The sequence below is a fragment of the Bombina bombina genome, chromosome 2 (assembly GCF_027579735.1).
Source record: "Bombina bombina isolate aBomBom1 chromosome 2, aBomBom1.pri, whole genome shotgun sequence".
Taxonomy (NCBI): Eukaryota; Metazoa; Chordata; class Amphibia; order Anura; family Bombinatoridae; genus Bombina; species Bombina bombina.
In genome coordinates, this window is record NC_069500.1 from 560,144,193 (window position 1) to 560,167,389 (window position 23,197).

Sequence of the window (23,197 nt, forward strand, 5' to 3'; positions counted from 1 at the left end):
TACATATTACCTTTGCATGTGACCGATAGAGGGCCAATCCACATACAGGGAGTGCAGAATTATTAGGCAAATGAGTATTTTGACCACATCATCCTCTTTATGCATGTTGTCTTACTCCAAGCTGTATAGGCTCAAAAGCCTACTACCAATTAAGCATATTAGGTGATGTGCATCTCTGTAATGAGAAGGGGTGTGGTCTAATGACATCAACACCCTTTATCAGGTGTGCATAATTATTAGGCAACTTCCTTTCCTTTGGCAAAATGGGTCAAAAGAAGGACTTGACAGGCTCAGAAAAGTCAAAAATAGTGAGATATCTTGCAGAGGGATGCAGCACTCTTAAAATTGCAAAGCTTCTGAAGCGTGATCATCGAACAATCAAGCGTTTCATTCAAAATAGTCAACAGGGTCGCAAGAAGCGTGTGGAAAAACCAAGGCGCAAAATAACTGCCCATGAACTGAGAAAAGTCAAGCGTGCAGCTGCCAAGATGCCACTTGCCACCAGTTTGGCCATATTTCTGAGCTGCAACATCACTGGAGTGCCCAAAAGCACAAGGTGTGCAATACTCAGAGACATGGCCAAGGTAAGAAAGGCTGAAAGACGACCACCACTGAACAAGACACACAAGCTGAAACGTCAAGACTGGGCCAAGAAATATCTCAAGACTGATTTTTCTAAGGTTTTATGGACTGATGAAATGAGAGTGAGTCTTGATGGGCCAGATGGATGGGCCCGTGGCTGGATTGGTAAAGGGCAGAGAGCTCCAGTCCGACTCAGACGCCAGCAAGGTGGAGGTGGAGTACTGGTTTGGGACAGTCCCTAAAATAGCTAAAACTAAAAACAAACTAAAAACTACTTCCAAAAATATTCAGCTTTGATATTAATGAGTTTTTTGGGTTCATTGAGAACATGGTTGTTGTTCAATAATAAAATTAATCCTCAAAAATACAACTTGCCTAATAATTCTGCACTCCCTGTAGCTCCAGATTCTGACGTCAGCAGCTGTAGGGCAATGACTGTTAAGATAGGCTGTGTCCACTTGCAGGCAAACTGAGGCTTTTTTTGAGGTAACGGACCCGTGAAGTCTATGAGAGGATATAGAAAAAAATTATGAAAGTCCAAACTAAACCTCCAATGAAAAAATGTAAAAAACATCAAAGGAATAGGTATACATCAATCCGAATATGCATATATACAGAAGGGGAGTAATTAGCAACATCAGATTATAAAAATCAACACATCATATGTGCCTAAACCACATCCAGTACATTATGTAGCCAAATATGCATGCATTTAAGTTGGGGCCTTTTGTCCACCAATATGGGTATGTCATGATAATATATATTGTAAAATGTTTATTGTTAATTACTAATTGTGATTATTGATCCCCAATAATGTACTGGACGTGGTTTAGGCACATATGTGTTGATTTAATAATTGGATGTTGCTAATTACTCCCATTCTGTATATATGCATATCAAGATTGATGTATACCTGTACCCAGAAGAGGCCAAGCCTTCAGAGCATTGAAAATCGCTCAAAGTTCCAGAATGTTGATCGGGAGGAGAGATTCCTCTCGAGACCACCATCCCTGTGCCTTCCTGGCACCCCAAACAGCCATCCTGATAGACTTGCATCTGTAGTCACAATCTCCCAGGATGGTCTCAAGAAGGATGTCCCCTGGGACAGGCAATCTGGACACAGCCACCAAGAAAGCAATTCTCTCGACCGGTTGCCCAGAGAAATCTAATGAGTGATCACCGTTTCATTGCCTCAGCGTGCACAACTGAAAAAGGCCTGAGATGGAATCTGGTGAATGGAATGACATTTTTGCTGGAAACCATGAGCCCAATTACCCCCATACACCGGCACACAGATGGCCTTAAAGGGACACTGTACCCAATATTTTTCTTTTGTGATTCAGATTGAGCATGAAATTTTAAGCAACTTTCTAATTTACTCCTATTATCAAATTTTCTTCATTCTCTTGGTATCTTTATTTGAAATGCAAGAATGTAAGTTTAGATGCCGGCCCATTTTTGGTGAACAACCTGGGTTGTCCTTGCTGATTGGTGGATAAATTCATCCACCAATAAAAAAGTGCTGTCCAGAGTACTGAAACCAAAAAAAAGCTTAGATGCCTTCTTTTTCAAATAATAATAGCAAGAGAACGAAGAAAAATTGATAATAGGAGTAAATTAGAAAGTTGCTTAAAATTGCATGCTCTTTCTGAATTACCAAAGAAAAAAATTGGGTACAGTGTCCCTTTAAGGAGGTATGGAGGGCAAGACAATTGGAAGTAATTTTGCAACGTTTCTGGTCTGTAAGGAATATCTTCATAGATATGGAATCTATTATAGTGTCCAGAAATTCCTCTCTGGTACTGGGAACCAGAGAACTCTTTCCTAAGTTTATCTTATCTTCCATCCATGAGATTGCAGAAGAAGAGCTCTTGAATGGTCCTCTGCCAGACTGCAAGACGGAGCCTGGACCAGGATGTCGTCCAAATTAGGCGCTACTGCAATACCTCTGGATCTCGCTACCGCGAGCAGAGCCCCTAGAACCTTTGTAAAGAAGGTGAGAAGGTAATCGCAGCTATGGCGTCCTCGGGGTGAACCGGAAATGCAAACCTTAGGAAAAGGTCACTGAAAATCCACAGGATACTCACGGAGTGCCGTAGCCAGGTAACGGAGGATTAGCCCGTGAAGAGATAGCAGGGAAGAAGAGGCGGCAGGCACTACAATTCAGACCCACGAGTCTATGAGTAAGCGCCACTAGGGGGCGCGAAACGCGTAAGACCTTGTCCGTGCTGTTTCCCCTGCCTGTCAGTCTGCTTTTTAATATGGCCAAGTGCCTCCAATAAAGACTTTATATTTTACTATTTTTGTTCGTGGGTCTGAATTGTAGTGCCTGCCGCCTCTTCTTCCCTGCAACCTTTGTAAAGACTCTTGGAGCAGTAGCAAGAGCAAAAGGAAGAGCTACAAACTGGAAGTGCTGGTCCAGAAAAGCGAATCTTAAGAATTTGAAGTGATCCATGTGTATCGGCACATGAAGGTAAGCATCCTTCAAGTCTATCGTAGTCATGAACTGTCACTCTTGAACTAAGGGCAGAATAGACATTATCTTCTCCATCTTGAACAATGGGACCAACAGAAACTTAAGCACTTTAGGTCTAGAATTGGGTAAAACGTACCCTCCTTCTTTGGGACCACAAAAAGGTTTGAGTAGTTCCCCAGACCTCTTTCTGTTAGAGGTACTCGTACAATGACTCCAAGGGAGGAGAGATCCCTCACGCACCCTAGAAAAGCATCTTTTTTTTCCGGTCGTAAAGACAGGTTTGATAAAAGGAATCTGCTCCTGGGTGGACGAGATTTGAAACCTATCCTGTAACCCTGAGAAATGACCTCCAGAACCCAAGGGTCTTGCACGTCTCTCAGCCAAGCCTCCACAAAAAGAGATAGTCTGCCCCCAACATGATCCAATGATGGATAAGGGGCCACCCCTTTATGCCGATTTTGTCTCGGCGGGATTCTTGTTCTGCTTAGATTTATTCCAAGATTGAGATGGTTTCCAAGTTCCCTTGGGCTGATCAGGCTTCGCGGAGGGCTGCTGGCGTTGGGATTTATCCGAATTAAAGGGACGAAAATTAGGACCCTGTCCTTTTGGTTTATTCTTCTTATTGTGCGGTAGAAAGGCAGGACCGAAAAGAATCGTCCCCTTAAATGGAAGGGAAATAAATCTAGATTTTGAAGTCATGTCAGCAGACCAAGACTTCAGCCACAGAGCCCTATGGGTTAGAACAGAAAAGCCTGATGTCTTGGCATTCAAGCGAATAATCTGCATGTTTGCATCACAGATAAACAAATTAGCTACCCTCAAGGCCCTAATTCTTTCCTGGATTTCCTCGAGGGGAGTTTCCACCTCGATCATCTCTGACAGAGAGTCACACCAATAAGTAGCGGCTCCAGCCACCGCAGCAACCGCCGATGCAGGCTGAAATAAATACCCCATATGCTGAAACATCTGTCTTAACAGAGTTTCAAGGCTCTTATTCATGGGCTCTTTAAACGACGAACTATCCTCAAGCGGGATAGTGGTGTGCTTAGTAAGCGTGGAGATAGCTCCATCCACCTTAGGGACCGACCCCCACAACTCCAATTGAGAGTCAGAGGAAAGTCTGTGGCACCACCCTGTCCTCATAAACCTTATTAAGCTTAGGAATAGAAGGTTCCTCTGGTAAATTTAGGTTCCGGAACCTCTAAAGTAGCTAACACTTCCTTTAACAGAAAGAGTGCTCTATCCTAAACCTAAAATCTGGTTCCTCCGCAGCCGAAGGCTTAGAGGCAGCTGATTCCGAAACAGAAAGAGCCTCCTCTGAAGTATCAGAGACGTCTTAATCAGCGGATTATCTAGTATCAGATAAATCCAACAAGTTGGTAGATGACCCCTGGGAAGTATAGCAGTATTTAACCTTTCGCTTGTGCTTAGCAGGGCGAGGTAAAGCACTGGAGGCTGCAGACACCGCCGTTTGTAACTGTTTGTTAAAGTGTGGCGGTAGGAGGGCTCTCCCGAAGGAGGATTAGTAGTGCAATGGGGAGCTGCATGTGTAATAGGAGATGATTGTAGGGAACGCACCACGTGGGACGGCTCAGTAGTACTAAACATCTTGGTCTTTTTAGATATAAAAAGTAGCAGGTATACCGTAGCCTCCTCACAATAAAAAACCTAAATTATGCTTACCCGATAATTTTCTTTTCTTCAGGAAAGAGTCCACAGCTGCATTCATTACTTTTGGGAATTCAGAACTTGGCCACCAGGAGGAGGCAAAGACACCCCAGCCAAAGGCTTAAATACCTCCCCCACTTCCCTCATCCCCCAGTCATTCTGCCGAGGGAACAAGGAGTAGTAGAAGAAATATCAGGGTGAAAAGATGCCAGAAGAAAAAAAATAACGCCCCACAGAAAAATACGGGCGGGGAGCTGTGGACTCTTTTCATCTGAAGAAAAGAAAATTATTAGGTAAGCATAATTTAAGTTTTTCTTCATAAATGGAAAGAGTCCACAGCTGCATTCATTACTTTTGGGAAAATAATACTAAAGCTATAGAAGACACTGACTGCAAAAACGGGAGGGTACAAGAGGCGTCCCATTCTAAGGGCACCAGGCCTGAAAACTCCTACCCAACAAAATCCTGCTTAGTCTGAAGCCGAGAACAAGTTTGAAAAAAAAAAGGAAAAGGCCCAAGGACACTGACCGCAGAGTCCACAAGCCTTGCTAGAGACCACAAGAACTAGACTCGACCGAGCATGTCTCCAAACAACACACCCCTTACTAAATAAAGGGAACCAGATACCGTATTTTTCTACAAAGAAGAAAAGACAGAGAGAAAACATGAATGTACTTGTAAAGTGCGGCTAATCCCTCTTAAGGGACTAAAGGAGCTGCTCATCTTATCAACCTTGAAGGGAGGAAGGCTGAGTAGACCTCGCCGGGATCAAACTTGCAATCCTTAGAGCTCTACACTGCAGAGTAGTCACAGTGCATTAGTATGCTGAACTAGCTGTCCAGCTAGCATAAGGAGATCCATCTCATAGAAACAAGGGGAGGCAACGCCCAGACCCCAGAAATACAGAAACCACGGGATAAGGCCGGGAGACTGAAACGGGGAGGATCTTCCCCTAACACAGTGCAACCGCACTCTAAAAAGCAAATGAAGACGAAGGTCCCCAAGTCGCAAAAAGGTAGCTCAGAATACTGAAATATTCAGAAACGAAACCTCGTGCAGCAAGCTCAGATAGGTCTGACAAACAACACCTGAAGCAAAAACACTGCACGCTGCAGTCATCTAAAAATTACTCTGAAACTTAAATACTTGCAGGGCAATGTCAGGGTTTTTACCTGTTTTGTTTGCCATGTGCTGCGGGCAGCCATTTTACTCACCTCTCTTGCAGACTATGGTGCATTGTGGGGGATGCTGCTCATTTCCTGCACTTCCTTTTATGGCCAGACTGGTGTGCATCATTCGTGTGAGACAGGATGCAGTCTCACAATTGTGATGTCATCACTTATTATTTAAAGGGCCTCTGTTCAGTATGATTTGCCTTTGCGTTGTCTCAGACCTGTTTGTGAGAGCTCCTGTATATTACCTGGCTATCTGACGTCCCTCCTGGTTCCTGATCCCTGGCTTGTTTCTGACTCTGCTGTTTTCCTTGATCCTGATTCCGGCTCGTCTGACTACTCGCTTTGGCTCCTGACTCGGCTCGTCTGACTACCAGCTCTGGTTTTTGATTCCTGGCTTGTTATTTGACTTGTGCACTTTTTTATTATTTTTTCCTATTAATAAAGGTGTGATTATTTTTGCACTTCTCGTCTCAGTCTGATTCCTTGCACCCTGACAGGCAAGCAGAAAGCAGCTGAAGATAGGATCCTTCAGATTGCTAAGTATCCACTAATCAGCGGATAAGGTCGCAGGCTATGTAAGAGTCGCCAGTCCTTCCCACAAATCAGTCAAACCTCAAGAGGCTTACCGTACCTCGAATGCTCCGAAAACGAATTTAGCAGAGCAACAGATCTCAGATCCTGCTCCAACACCGGACCAGCATAAGCGACAGACATGCCTGATAGACTGGGGGGACGGAAAGACCCCAACCACAAGCCGCCAGGGAATGGAAAGAAAAAGGGGGGACTCACCCACCCCAACAGAGCTCGGGTGCCAAACCAATCCGCTCCTCCAAAATAAGGCACTTCCAAGGAGAACCCCCTAGGACCTGGAACAGAGAAAAGTGCAATAGATCCAAAGGAAGAATTCTAACAGCTCTCTTAGACAGTCTCTATGTAGAGAGATCATTTACAACCGGTGGAACAGAGCCCACAGAGCAGCAGATGCTGCCCCTTACAGAAATAAGTCCCCTGATCCAACCTCCTACACACAGGGCAGGACAAAGACCCTACAGAGAGAGGAAACCCCAGCTCATAAGGAAGACAAAATATCCCCTCAAAAAGGAAAGGCACAGATAAGAATAGTGTACATGTCCACAAAACATGAAGCCATAGTATGATCAAAACATGAACCGAATTAAAAAATCATCCAGACACAACTGTTGACCCAACAGACAAAAAACTCCCTATGAAGAGAAGCACACTCCGTCCGAAGGACAAGTCAAACCTTAAAGTTTATAACCAGTACCTGAAGGCGGATGTGAACTCTGGTCTTCCTGCTTGCAAGCCCAATGAACCAGCCCCTATGTCGCAACAAAACAAAAAAAACTAGTTTGTCCCGAATCAGTCCACAGGATCATAAGTCTCCATATATCCAAAAAGACAAGAACCCTGGACCCGGGACCCAGAATCGTCCTAGAACGAACGACACCCCCAGGGAACACAAGATACCCCATCTGAAGCAAATCAGACCTCACAGGGGATGAGAACCGGGAAACCCAGAGAACGGGTATAGGACTCACAAGTAATTCCCAGTCCAAAGTGAAGAGCACACCCTTAGCTGGAGGTCAGACTCCCCCAACAAGGTGCTAGGCCGCTACAAAGTCACGCAATTTCTCTAGAGTTTAAAGGCTCCAGGGGCAACACTAAGGGAAATAAGAACGAGAACATTGTCACCCGAAGAGAGAAAGTAAGGCTAGTCTCCATAATCCCTTCAGATTAACGTTCCAGAGGACCACACCCAAGGGAGAAGAATCAAAAGCATCCTGAACCCAGGCAAAAAAACATCCCCTAAGCAAAAAACTTGGAAAAGGAGACAATACCCCCTATTGCCCCTGATATGGAGACGACTAACTCCGAAAGGAAGACAGAGCCTCATGGATACATTCCTAATTAAGTGGCCAAAGCTGCCAGAAAAAAACGGACGAAGTCCAGAAAGTCTCGACCCAAAAGAAGAGAACCTCTAAAAGGAACAAGTCCTAAAAGGACATTTCCAAAGAGACCATGAAAGGCAAAATCGTAAAAACGGCAGTATGAAGGACCTAAATCCTCCAAGCCTCCAACACACAATGGGAAGGAACACTCTAGTTCCCGGAAAAATCGGAAACGACTGAGCATGTCGCAGCAGATCTCAACAGAGTCCCGGACCACTATATTAAAGGCGAATGAGGACTGAACCAATCCCCCATGCCCCTAAGCAACCATGAACCCTCAAGTCCTCTCAGGATGCTAGTTGAAACCTGTAATAAAACAAGTAAACAACACAAATTATATGATCACTAGGCGCCCTCACCGGTCCAACCGGACATAAAAAGGCACCATGTGTCTGAACTAGGCCTCAAAGTATTTGTATTCAGTCAGGATCAGCCTGAAACCAAGGGCCCCAGCAATGTCAAGGCCACATAGAGTCTCCCCCGAGATGGAGGGATAAAGAACAGTCAGACAAACTTTTGTAAATAATGCAACCACAAAATCGCGAGTATCAATTCCAGAGAAGAAAGTTCCCGAAGGAAACATCAGACCACAACATGGGCTTTAGACCAAATAAAAATCATCCTCACGGATGAAAATAAAAGGTAAGGCAAAACATGGGTTATCGCCCAGGAAGAACGGACAGACCCGCAGGACCAGCCCAACAGGGGTCCGAGACTTCCAAGCTCAGAACTGGAAAAGGATACACAAATAATAAAGACTATAAGAAGATTACTTCATCCCCTTATGTCTATGCATGCAAGCCAGTCGAAGATTAAGACTTAGAACCCCCAGACCCATTAAGAGTGGGATCCTCTAGCAATGCCAAAAACGTGCCTTATAACGAAAGGCGCAAAATACCTCCACCGGGACAAAAGAAAACACCGGCCCTGAAGGTTGACCCCCTGAGGCCTCAGGGGCAGTCGCTCCCCCGGAGGGCTGAACTGGACCAGGCGATCCCACGCCTGACGAGCCCCGCTTAACAGAACACGGACAATGTAGTAAGCACACTCCCGGGAGGTGCAGATGCGCCAGCGCCAAAGATATGGTCATGTGGAACCGTGTTGTCACTTTCGGTGGGAACAGGCCACACTCCGTACAAGGATAAGTAGCGTTTGGGTTAACTGCATGCGTAGTAAGAGTTGGTGGTAGGGAACTCGACTCATGGGAAATAGAATCCCCAGAGGCGGATTGCTCAGTGGGCACCTGATTCCCTGATCCCGAGGATCAGAGCACTCTAAGACGGCATTCGGAACATTACTGATGGGTATGTATCACCTGGGCCAATTTATATTCTTCACAAGAAGTAGAGTCTGAATCAGAGACATCCGTCTCCAAAAAATCAGAATCCTCCATAACTGGGATACAGAATAAAAAATGGACAAATAAGAAAATTCTAAACGGCACCTTACACCCCCAATGGCTGGGGCACTCACCACCTCCAGAGAACCAGACACCAGCGGACCAGGATTTCTCCGTCGCCACGCGGTCAGAAATGCGGAAATGGAGTCACAAGGTAAACCGTGCCGTCCATGCAAAAGCGCGCCCGACCGTAAAGGCCGCGTCACTAGTCATAGGCCGTTATGTTCTAAAATAGCCATGAGACGAAGCAACACTACACAGTAGCAGATAGAATCACATAACAAACATGATTATAAACATGATTATGCTCTCACCGAGAGGCTGACAGGACTACTTAGAACTCCAGTCCCATGCCGAAGAGTACTACCCTCCATAAGAGACTATTGAAAACTTCTGCCACTACTCTGCCAACCTCCTGGGACGAAAGGCAAAGAATGACTGGGGGATGAGGGAAGTGGGGGAGGTATTTAAGCCTTTGGCTGGGGTGTCTTTGCCTCCTCCTGGTGGCTAGGTTCTGAATTCCCAAAATGAATGAATGCAGCTGTGGACTCTTTCTATTTATGAAGAAAACGGGTATTAGATCTTGGTAAGGAGAGAGTACCCTCTAATGTATCAGAGTCCTCCATAGCTTGCGCTTTGAAGAAGGAGTATAGAAAACAATAAATGGCACCTTTATACCCCCAATGGCCTGGGCACTCACCCCCTCCTATGACCCAGGACCCACAGAGAAAACGCTTCTCCTGTAAACCACACGGTCAGGAAAAAGGAAGTTAATGAGGCCACACCCGGTCACATGGAGTGCCATGCAGGACCACCCCGCTGCAGGAGAAAAGTGCACCAAACTAACAGGCTGCACAGTTATACAAAAACTAAAGTAAAAACTGATATTCCCACATCTGCCAGAGACTCATCTCACACATGTTGCAGCATAAAACGTAATAAAGCAAATCATGTATAAATCCCCCCTGTTCAATAATCTCCTTCCGGAGACATTAACCCTTGATTCCATACAGATAAAGGAGTCACACTGGGACCCTGTCTTCTTACATTATCATATAAGTATAAAATGAAACGATCTTACAGGAATCTACGCCGTGGAACAGACACACAGCCTCTCAAGTTTGAGAGTCTTGTAGCATCGCACCTGTCATGGACTTGAGTGATAGAAGCAGGCAGTGAAACTCGTCAACACTGATTACTTAGGAGTTTTTAATATGAGTCTGGATGGTTTCACAGAAAGATTCTCACTGCATCTCCAGACCCTAACCTTCGTCAATGCTCTCACTAGGCTGACAAGACTACTTAAAACTCCAGTCCCATGCCGAAGAGTACTAACCTCCATAAGAGACTACTCCGAATCTTCCGACACTTCGGTGCCATCCTCCTGTGACGAAAGGCAAAGAATGACTGGGGGATGAGGGAAGTGGGGGAGGTGTTTAAGCCTTTGGCTGGGGTGTCTTTGCTTCCACCTGGTGGCCAGGTTCTGTATTCCCACAAGTAAGGAATGAAGCCATGGACTCTCCTCAAATTAAGATGGAAAGAACATTGTGAGCTTAGCAAGCAGAACATTAAATACAGCAGCATACACAAACAAAAGCTTTCATGGCACACTGGACACTACAAGCATTACAGGTTCGGGTATGTCATATCTGTAAAAATGGCAGCTGATACAATGGCAAAAAAATATGTGAAGAATAAAGGCATTCAGTGAATATGAAAAGAATTAGACCCTGCAAGTTAATGTGTCTAATGCCCACAAAGGCATTGAACAAATAGTTAAAGTACCCCAGGGAACTGCTGGTGCCAAGCAGATATAGACTGTCAGGGTCGGTAGAGGTAAAATAATATGCCCTAACAAATTACAGCATGTAATTTTTTCACTATAATGGCTCTTTAATGGAACACCAAAGACTTGAAAAGTCTAAAATGTATTACATTAAAAAATAATGTTCCCTGAATGAATCAAACTATTTTCTTTGTTTTCACACTTCGAAGCATGTCTGTCCCAATCACTAAGCTGCAAGACTTGTTCTTATCACCAACTGGCACACAAACATACATTTACTTTTGTAATTCCAGTCTTTCAAGGAAAATAACATTTATACACGATCGTCCTAATTATAATAACATGATTACAGTGTACACTAGTTTAGCCAATTGCTTTTATTCCATAGTCAAAGTCTGCTAGTAAAATCCAAAAGTTGTACAACAGTAACTAAGGATATACTCTTATTTAATGTCAATAAATCAATAAATAAGCAGGTTGAGCTCTTTACATTTCTAGTTGGCCTCATGTTTTTTAATACATTTAAAGGGACAGTAATGTGCTTGTATACAGTGTGAAGAGTACACGATATGTAAGCAGCATCATAGACTTAAAGATGCATCCGATCATTGTTTGATTTATTAAAGGAGAGTTAAATACATTTAGGGCCAAGAGAAAATCCCAACCACCCTTGCTGATATATGTATGATTAAGTCTTTATTTATCTTTATCATCCTGCGTGTGACAAGTTGATGGAATCATATCGAATGTATTCCTTAAATATTTATCTAAACATGATCTGTTAAAGCATAAGAGGGAACCCAGCAAGAGAAATCACATATGGAGTTGTTTCGCCCTTCTTAGGCCTCATCAGCCCATGTAAACCAGTTCGCTGTTACCCATTGTTACCAAGAACCATCTGCTCCAGTGAAGTTTTATGTGGGAAGGTGCGCAAATGTGCTATACAATGATCTATCATGTGTCACTATAGTCATCTTTTTTTACTTACTCTAATTTATTTTGAAAATTGTTTGGATGCCCTATACCAGATTCACTATGCAGCAAGAAATGAGGCAAGAGCTTTTGCACAAATAACCAGACCCAGAAGTTTTCTCATTAATCATTAAAACATTCAAATGGAATTGGTGGAAATGGAATAAAACAATTATATAAAACTTTAGTAGCACAGAACAGTGCTTTATTGCAAGTACATTATATTCCACAAAATATCTAGAAACTTTACATTCAGAAATATCTTGTATTTTGGGGCTTATGTGTTACACACAACTTTGAAGTTCACATTTTAAGAGCTAAATAAAAATAATCAGAAACACCAACCTGCAAGTGTTAGTTAATACATTAGTTGTCACATTAGAGGGTTCTTTAGCTTCTTCCCAGCATCCAACTGCAATAGTAAACGTGGAAGCTGGCATGGGCATGGTCACATAGTAGAACCAGCTGTAGAGTCCTGTAGACACACAGAAAATAAAGAATAGTATAATAAGAAGCAAACTAGCATTTATCAACAACATTATCAACTGGATATTACAATTCATTTACTTGTTGCAATATATTATTACAAATAAATATACAGTTAAGAGTACAATGATACAGCACTTTTGCCAGCGACAGTGTCTTAAAAGTGACAGTAAAGTCAAAATAACAAAAACAAAAGATAAAAAATATAAAAAATAAAAGATAAAAATATGGTGCTACACAACTGATCTAATGCTAAGAGCAAAAGTGCTGGCAGTCCCAATGAATAATATGAACCATAGTTAAAGAAGTGTAGGATTCATTAAAATACTATCAATCAAAGAAGGACCAAGGCCGCACAGTGTTTTAAATGCTTTATTACTAAAAAATCGTTAAACAGAAATCCATCCCGAGCACAGGACGTCTATGCTCCACCCAAATCCCAACAACACCCGATACACCATAAAAAAGTAAAAGCAGGAGGAGGTAGACAAACAACCCTGAAACAAGATACTATAGTATGCTAACTCTGTGTAAAAAATATAAGCCCATACAGGCTAGATAAATTAAGCTAGGAAGCACGCTATGTACCACTATCTAAAGTAACCGGTTACAGCTGAGTTATACTAGCAGCGCCCCGGAGAGAGAATGAAATATGTGAACGTTCTTTGTAAATATCCAAATCCCCAGGCACTTAGTGCTATATGCACGCTCTGGTTCAGATATGATTCAAACTCCTAATGGCAGTTCATTACTAGCAGATGCACTGATGTTTAAACTCCGCCTGGCACACAAGTGTTAATAACACGCTCAGGCATAAACCTTGACAGTCCACCAGAATGTATAAATGTTGCCGCTTGTATTTCATCTGTGTATTAACAAAAGTTCCCAGTTGAGTTCTGCTCAGCATAAACTTGCATACAATGTGTCAGATGCCGGATACTTGATCCCTTGAAATTTTCAACATAAACGGTAAGCAAGACTTATATCACTCCTAACCTCACCTCTTATCCATTTGCATATGCCACTAAACAATGCTGCGGTGAATAAACATACCCGCATCACGGAGTCCGTGTGAGAGTGTGGGTTGGCGTCTTCACTTGCGTTACCGTGTAAGGGGATACTGACGATTGTTTCAGTGATAAGTTTGAATCCTCCGCTCAAAGCTCCTACGTCACCAGTGTCTGTTCATGACGCGTTTCGCCCCTCCCACTGCAGGTTCAAGATCGGGGCTTCATCAGGTGTACTCAATAGATGCTATTTCTTGCTTATATCAGGCAATCCATTAACAGGTTACGCCTCTTCTTACTGGCACATATTAAACAAAGCTACGTTTACGACTTTAAAGCTTGTCTACTACTATTGGTGCAAAGCGTGCTAATGTTGGGACAGGTCAGAAAAAATGCTACTATTTTACTAATCTATACGGTGATCAAACATTTAAATATATTAAAAAACGCAATTTATTTACAATGTAATTCTCAACCTATGACATAAGTAGAAAAGATATTCAATGAACTTTGTTATATTTTCATATCTATATTTCAAAGTAATGTTATACATAACTACCTTCTATGGCATACTCTAATAGCTTAGTAATAATGAGCCCTAAACCTCTATATTGATTAAGATGCTTACAACTGCTTACTGATTACAGTTATATCTTCACATTTATATTACTAAACTGATCCTGCAGGAAGGTGATCAAAACAAAGGGCTAAATATTAAAGGGCAATTTTTAAGCTTTATTTTAATTGAGGTGCAAAAGAATTCCATTTCCAAATAAGCAAGAATACATATGGTAATTTAAATGAAGCATGAATACTCGATCCTCTCATTCAAGCCATTGGGACTTAGTGTGTTTAACCTGTGAATCCATCTTGATTCATGCTGTAGAATGATCCTATCCAGATTACCTCATCGTCTACTTTCTTTTAACTGTTCAATACCCATCATCTGTAGTTTGCTATAATCTGAATTATGAAATGCCTTAAAATGTCTTGCTACCGGACTGTCTTTTTCATTGTTTTTAATGTCGTCTCTATGCTCACGTGCTCTTATCTTGAGCTCCCTTGTGGTTTTGCCCACATAGAACAAAGGGCTTCCTGCATGATCAGTTTAGTAATATAAATGTGAAGATATAACTGTAATCAGTAAGCAGTTGTAAGCATCTTAATCAATATAGAGGTTTAGGGCTCATTACTACTAAGCTATTAGAGTATGCCATAGAAGGTAGTTATGTAACAAGCGAGGTTTCAAGGGACTATATGTCCTAATAAGTATAGAAATATTATTTTCAAATGCAAGATGGTGGATTAGTAGGGAGTAGGGTAAAAGTCGTGATATTAACTAATGTTCTGTATAACATTACTTTGAAATATAGATATGAAAATATAACAAAGTTCATTGAATATCGTTTTCTACTTATGTCATAGGTTGAGAATTACATTGTAAATAAATTGCGTTTTTTAATATATTTAAATGTTTGACCACCTTATAGATTAGTAAAATAGTAGCATTTTTTCTGACCTGTCCCAACATCAGCACGCTATGCACCAATAGTAGACAAGCTTTAAAGTCGTAAACGTAGCTTTGTTTAATATGTGCCAGTAAGAAGAGGCGTAACCTGTTAATGGATTACCTGATATAAGCAAGAAATAGCCTCTATTGAGTACAACTGATGAAGCCCCGATCTTGTACCTGCAGTGGGAGGGGCGAAACGCGTCATGAACAGACACTGGTGACGTAGGAGCTTTGAGCGGAGGATTCAAACTTATCACTGAAACAATCGTCAGGATCCCCTTACACGGTAACGCAAGTGAAGACGCCAACCCACACTCTCACACGGACTCCGGTGATGCGGGTATGTTTATTCACCGCAGCATTGTTTAGTGGCATATGCAAATGGATAAGAGGTGAGGTTAGGAGTGATATAAGCTTTGCTTACCGTTTATGTTGAAAATTTTAAGGGATCAAGTATCCGGCAAAAATTGTTACCAATCAATTGTATCAGCCATCTGACACATTGTATGTAAGTTTATGCTGAGCAGAACTCAACTGGGAACTTTTGTTAATACACGGCAACATTTATACATTCTGGTGGACTGTCAAGGTTTATGCCTGAGTGTGTTATTAACACTTGTGTGCCAGGCGGCGTTTAAACATCAGTGCATCTGCTAGTAATGAACTGCCATTAGGAGTTTGAATCATATCTGAACCAGAGCGTGCATATAGCACTAAGTGCCTGGGGATTTGGATATTTACAAAGAACGTTCACATATTTCATTCTCTCTCCGGGGCCCTGCTAGTATAACTCAGCTGTAACCGGTTACTTTAGATAGTGGTACATAGCTGCTTCCTAGCTTAATTTATCTAGCCTGTATGGGCTTATATTTTTTACACAGAGTTAGCATACTATAGTATCTTGTTTCAGGGTTGTTTGTCTACCTCCTCCTGCTTTTACTTTTTTATGGTGTATCGGGTGTTGTTGGGATTTGGGTGGAGCATAGACGTCCTGTGCTCGGGATGGATTTCTGTGTAACGATTTTTTTAGTAATAAAGCATTTAGAACACTGTGCGGCCTTGGTCCTTCTTTGATTGATAGTATTTTAATCAATCCTACACTTCTTTAACTATGGTTCATAAAGTCAAAATAAACTGCCATGATTCAGATAGAACATGCAATTTTTAACAACTTTCCAGTTTACTTCTATTATCTAATTGTCTTTGTTCACTTGGTATCCTTTGTTAAAGAGCAATCCTAGGTAGGTTCAGGAGCACCAATGTACTAGTGGTAGCTAGCCTCTTATTGGTCACTGACCTATATGCCTCTTGTCATTGGCTCAACAGGTCTAGCTCCCAGTAGTGATTTGCTGCAGCTTCAGCAAAGGATACCAAGAGATAGAAGTAAATAATAGAAGTAAACTGGAAAGTTTAAAATTGTTTGTATCTTTTTAATTTCCCTCAACTGAAGTACAACCTTAGTTGCTTTAAAAAAAAGTTGCGGATTGAAACATCCAACCATCATTTGCTTTATCAAAATAATTTTTGAATGAGATGTTTTGGCTAAGCTATTGTGTAGTTCTGTGAAATGATAACAATAGTATCAATAGTAGTAGAAATAATTTAAATTGAGAAACAGTAACAGTTTTGTTGCCTGCAGGGCCAGACTGGGAATCTTTCACATGGTTCTGTATAATTTGAGTAAAACTACTCAATGCATTTTAAATGAGCAAAAGAAAATGTCCTAATGCACCAGAGCATTTTCTAATGGCACTATTGCTTAAAACATAAATTATGCTTACCTGATAATTTCATTTCCATCGTGGGGCGGAGAGTCCACGGCTTAATTCATTACTTAAGGGAATTAAGAACCTGGCCACCAAGAGGAGGCAAAGACACCCCAGACAAAGGTTTACATATCTGCCCCACTCCCCTCATCCCCCAGTCATTCCTCCGAGGGAACAAGGAACAGTAGGAAAAATATCAGGGTATAAATGGTGCCAGAAGAACAAAACTAAATTTAGGTCTGCCTACCGGAGAAATGGGCGGGAGCCGTGGACTCTCTTTCCCACGATGGAAATGAAATTATCAGGTAAGCATAATTTATGTTTTCCATCTAAAGGGGAGGAGAGTCCACGGCTTCATTCATTACTTGTGGGAAACAAATACCCAAGCTCTAGAGGACACTGCATGAAAAAACGGGTGGGTAAAAAGGAGGCGGAGACTATTCTGAGGGCATCACAGCCTGCAAAACCTTTCTCCCAAAAACGGCTTCTGCCGAAGCAAAACGTCAAATTTGTAAACCTTTGTAAAAGTATGTAAGGAGGACCAGGTAGTCGCCTTACAAATCTGCTCCACAGAGGCTTCATTCTTGAAGGCCCAAGAAGAAGCCACAGCTCTAGTTGAATGATCCGTGATCCTCTGAGGAGGCTTATGTCCCGCTGTCTGGTAGGCCATGCGAATCATGCTCCTCAACCAAAAGGACAAAGAAGTTGAAAAGGCTCTCTGCCCCTTGCGTTTTCCTGAATACACTACAAAAAGAGAGATGTAGACTGTCTGAAATCCTTCGTAGCCTGAAGATAAAACTTCAAGGCTTGAACCACATCCAACATATGAAGTTGCCTCTCCTTAGGGGAAGAAGGGTTAGGACACAAAGAAGGATCAACTATTTCCTGATTGATGTTACAGTTAGACACAACCTTGGGAAGAAATCCCAAGCCAGTGCGAAGAAAAGCCTTATCAGCGTGAAAAAACAGATACGGAGGCTCACATTGCAAGGCCGCCAACTCAGATACTCTGCGTGCCGATGCAATAGCAAACAGGAAGAGAACCTTCCAAGAAAGAATCTTAATATCAATAGAGTGCATAGGTTCAAACGGCACCCTCTGCAACACCTTAAGAACCAAGTTCAAGCTCCAGGGTGGAGCAGAATGTCTAAGGACAGGCCTGATTCTAGACAGAGCCTGAACAAAAGACTGAATATCAGGAAGTTCCACGAGTCTCTTGTGCAAAAAACAGATAACGCAGAAATCTATCCCCTTTAGGAACTGGCGGCAAGCCCCTTCTCCAACCCATCCTGGAGAAAGGACAGAATCCTAGATACCTTAACCTTGTGCCAAGGATATCCATGTTTCTCACACCACACAAGTAAGTTCTCTACACCTTATGATAGATGCAACAAGTAACCGGCTTCCTGGCCTTAACAAGAGTATCACTCTCTCAGAGAATCTTCTCTTGGTTAAGAATAAGCGTTCAATCTCCACGCAGTCAGCCTCAGAGAATCTAGATTTTGATGTTGGAAGGGACCCTGTACCAGCAGATCCCTGCGACAGGGTAACCTCCATGGCGGAGACGATGACATCCCCACCAGATCCGCAAACCACGTCCTCCCCGGCCACACCAGAGCAATCAGTATAGCCGAAGCGTGCTCCTGTTTGATGCGAGCCACTACACGGGGTAGAAGTGGCAACGGTGGAAAAATGTAAACTAGGTTGAACCCCCAAGGCACCGCCAAGGCATCGACCAACTCTGCCTGGGGATCCCTGGACCATGACCCGTATTTGGGTAGCTTGCAATTGAGTCTGGACGCCATGAGATCTATCTCCGGCGTCCCCCATCTGTGACAGATCTCCGCAAACAACTCTGGGTGGAGAGACCATTCCCCCGGATGGAAGAATTGTCTGCTGAGAAAATCCACATCCCAGTTGTCCACACCCGGAATGTAGATTGCTGATAGCAAGTTGCGGGACTCTGCCCATACCAATATCCGAGAAACCTCCTCCATTGCTAGAGAGCTTCTCGTTCCCCCCGATGGTTGATGTAGGCCACCGAGGTAATGTCTGTCTGGAATCTGATGAAGCCAAACAACCCCAGGAGAGGCCAAGCTTTCAGAGCATTGTGTATCACTTGCAGTTCCAGAATATTGATCGGAAGGAGAGACCCCTCTCGAGTCCATTTTCCTTGTGCCATCCTGGCACCCCAAACAGCTCCCCATCCTGCCAGACTCGCGTCCGTGGTCACAATTTCCCAGGACAGTCTCAGGATGGATGTCCCTTGGGACAGTTGATCCGGATGGATCAACCGAGAGATTCCCTCGTCTGATCGTCCAGAGAAATCAGAGCCACAGAGGGTCTCGAAGAGGATTGGAGGACAAGACAGGTGGACGCAATCTTCCTTCTTCGCTGACCTGTGAGAAATATCTTTATGGATATAGAGTCTATTATCGTGCCCCGAAATTCCACCCTGTTGCTGGGAACCAGGGAACTCTTTCCTGAGTATATCTTCCATCCGTGAGATTGGAGGAGAATGCCTCTGGATCTTGCTACTGCAATGACCTCCAGAACCCAAGGGTCCTGAACATCCTGCAACCAGACTTCTGAGAAGAGAGATAATCTGCCCCCTACTTGGTCCGTCAACTGGTAGGGGGCCGCCCCTTCATGCCGATTTTGTCTCTGAGGGCTTCTTGTTCTGCTTGGACTTATTCCAAGACTGAGCTGGCTTCCAAGTTCCCTTGGACTGCTCTTCTTTTGCCGCAGACTGCTGGCATTGGGCCTTGTCCGAACGAAAGGAACGAAAAGTAGATCCCTTAGGTTTGGCCTTCTTCTCCTGTGGCAGGAAGGCGCCCTTGTCTCCCGTGACCGTGGATATGATAGAGTCCAGACCCGGACCAAATAGGATCTTTCCCTGAAAAGGGAGGTATAAGACGGAAAAACCTGATATCTTCGCATTCAGGTGTATAATCTGCATATTGGCGTCACAAATAAAAGAATTAGCTACCCTCAAGGCATAATTCTATCCTGTATCTCATCAAGGGGAGTCTCCCTCTTGACCATCTCAGACAGGGATTCGCACCAATATGTCGCAGCTCCGGGTACCGCTGCTGCTGGTTGAAAAACAGCCCCTGTGTGCTGAAACATCTTTTGCAAAATGTTTTCTAACTTTTTATCCATGGGCTCCTTAAACGACGAACTATCCTCTTGGGGAATCGTTGTACGCTTTGCGAGCGTGAAGATAGACCCATTCACCTTAGGGACAGTCCTCCATAGCTCGAGCTGAGAGTCCGGAATGGGGAACAGTTTCTTAAAAGAAAAGGAAGGGGAAAAGGATGAACCTAATTTCTCCCATTCATTCTTAATAATGTTAGCCATCTTAACAGGAACCGGGAAGGTCTGAGGCACCATCCTGTCCTCATATACTTTATCCAGTTTAGGAATCGAAGGTTCCTCCGGTAGTTTCGGTTCCGGAACCTCCAGCGTAGCAAGCATTTGTTTCAGTAAAAAGCGCAAATTTTCCATCCTAATCCTAAAGTCTGGTTCCTCCGCAGCCGGAGGTTTAGATGACACAGACTACGACCCCGAAGGAACGTCCTCCGAATAGTCGGAGTTTTCCTTGTCAACGGATAATCTTTCTGAGATATCCATTGGAGTAGAGGATGCCGCAATGTTTTACCCTACGCTTGCACTTAGCAGAACGTGGTAAGGCACTAATCACCGCAGACACCTCCGTTTGCAGTTTATCCGCAAAATCTGAAGGCCAGCGGCCCTCTCCCTCAGGAGGATTAGTTTTGCCCTGGGAACTGCATGTGTAATGGGAGATGAAAACGCACCTCACGGGACGGAGAACACTCAGAGGTGGACGGCTCAGTAGTACTAAACATCCAATTCTTTCTAGATGTAGTAACTTTGACAAGGCAAATGGAACAGAGTTGAGCAGGCGGATCTACCAGAACCTCCTCACAATAAACACAGGTATTAGACTTTGTTAAGGAGGGAGTACCCCCCAATGAGTCAGAGTCCTCCATAGCTTACGCCTTTATTACGGACTAGATATAATATATAAATGGCATTCACCACCTCTTTAGACCCGGACCACAGAAAAAACGAACTGCCGGTCACGAAGAGGAAGTGGAATAGGCCCCGCCCAGTCACGTGGAGTACCACGCAGGATAACCCCTGCACTAGGGAGAAAAAAATGCTTTAAATTGGACGCTTAAAGTTTCTCCCAGAAAGAAACCTGTATTCCACCCATTGCCAGAGCCTCATCTCACACACATATTGCAGCAATGACACAATAAATAACATTATGTACAACCCCCCCCTGTTCAATTATCCCCCTTCCAGGGATATTAACCCTTGATTCTATAAAGATAAAAGGCGTCGCACTATGACCCTGTCTTCTTGTGTTATCATTATGTATATAAAAAATGAAACGATCTTACCAGAATCTATGCCGTGGAACAGGAACAAGGCCTCTCAAGTGTGACAGTGTAGTAGCATCGCTCCTAACATGGACTTGAGTTCAGAAAGCAGGCAGCGAAACTTGTCAACACTGATTGCTTATAGAGCTGTTATGGTTTTGCAGACTCTCCCTGCATCTCCGGACTCTAACTTTAACCCATGCTCAGGCTGACAGGACTACTTAAAACTCCAGTCCCATTTCAAAGAGTACTACCCTCCATAAGAGACTACTCAGAATCTTACAACACTTCTCTGCCAACCTCCTGTGAAGAAAGGCAAAGAATGACTGGGGGATGAGGGGAGTGGGGGAGGTATTTAAGCCTTTGGCTCTGGTGTCTTTGCCTCCTCCTGATGGCCAGGTTCTTAATTCCCACCACAAGTATTGAATGAAGCCGTGGACTCTCCTCCCCTTTAGATGGAAATATGTTTAAACCCCACAAAAGTATGTTTCTTGTCCCTTTGTAGGGATTAAACACATAGGCAAACAATAGTGTAATAAGTGAACACTTTATATTCCTTTAATATTTGCTCTCACAATTTATCCTGTACATAGGATGCATAACGCTATAAATGCTTTGATTGATTACAGCTTATGCCAAAATTTGGCTGCAGAAATAACCAGACCCAGAGTTTAAAGCCAAAAAAAAATTCAAAAAATTACAAATTGCTTGTGTTACTCACTATACATTTGTTTTCTCATTTACACAAAGGAAACTCATATACCATTTAATGTCTTGCTTAGCTTGTATTTGTAAAGTTGGGTTTATACGACCAAGCAGTTTCATTCACACATTTGTACAGTAACTTACACTTTATATGACAGATGTGAACCATCACCACAAATGAGTGTCAGCAACATGGCAAATCTTAAGACTTCCCATTTTGTGCCTCATGCTTCCTTATAATTCAACACACACACACATACATACATGCATAGTTACACACATATACAATATACATACATACATATATATATACACACACATATACATACATGCATAGTTACACACACATACAATATACATACACACACATATACATACATATTTATATATATATATATATATATATATATATACACACACACATATATATATATATATATATATATATATATACACACACACATATATATATATATATATATATACACATACAAATACATACATACACACACATATGCATACATACATATAAACACATACAAATATATACATACATAGATACAGATTCAAATGCACACATACTGTACATACACAAACACACATAAACATTCAAACACAAACATACACACATACATGCATACACATTCACACACACATACACAGACACACATAGGTAAAATACATGGTAATTACATAGTTTTAGGCACAAATATAATGTTTGCAAACGAGCAGAGAACACAATTTTAAACAACTTTTCAATTTAGTTTTATTATCTAATTTGCTTCATTCTTTAGATATTCTTTGCTGAAGAAATAGCAATGCACATGGGTGAGCCAATCATACGAGGCATCTATGTGCAGTCACCAATCAGCACTATTGCATCAGCCAATAGGATTTTTTCTACCTTAATTCCGATTGGCTGATAGAATTCTATCAGCCAATTGGAATCTAAGGGACGCCATCTTGGATGACGTCACTTAAAGGAACCTTCATTCGTCGGGTAGTCGTCGGAAGAAGAGGATGCTCCGCGTCGGATGTCTTGAAGATGGAGCCGATCCGTGTTGGATGGATGAAGATAGAAGATGCCGTCTGGAGGACCACTTCGCCCGGGTTGGATGAAGACTTCTCCCGGCTTCGTTGAGGACTTTGGCCCGGTTGGATGAAGACTTCTGCCGCTTCCTTGAAGATGGATGTCCGGTCTTCAGAACTGTAAGTCAATCTTCAGGGGGTTAGTGTTAGGTTTTTTTAAGGTTTATTGGGTGGGTTTTATTTTTAGATTAGGG

At 42.8% G+C, this 23,197-nt stretch overlaps 1 protein-coding gene across 1 annotated transcript in view; it reads right to left on the bottom strand.

The window, feature by feature from the left end:
* Window positions 1-23,197, bottom strand: part of AOPEP (aminopeptidase O (putative)) — a 1,396,509-nt gene that overhangs the window by 998,568 nt on the left and 374,744 nt on the right. Inside the window, exon 4 of the mRNA XM_053702422.1 lies at window positions 12,374-12,503. Coding sequence (XP_053558397.1) covers window positions 12,374-12,503 — 130 coding nt within the window. The remainder of the gene's footprint in view (window positions 1-12,373; window positions 12,504-23,197) is intronic.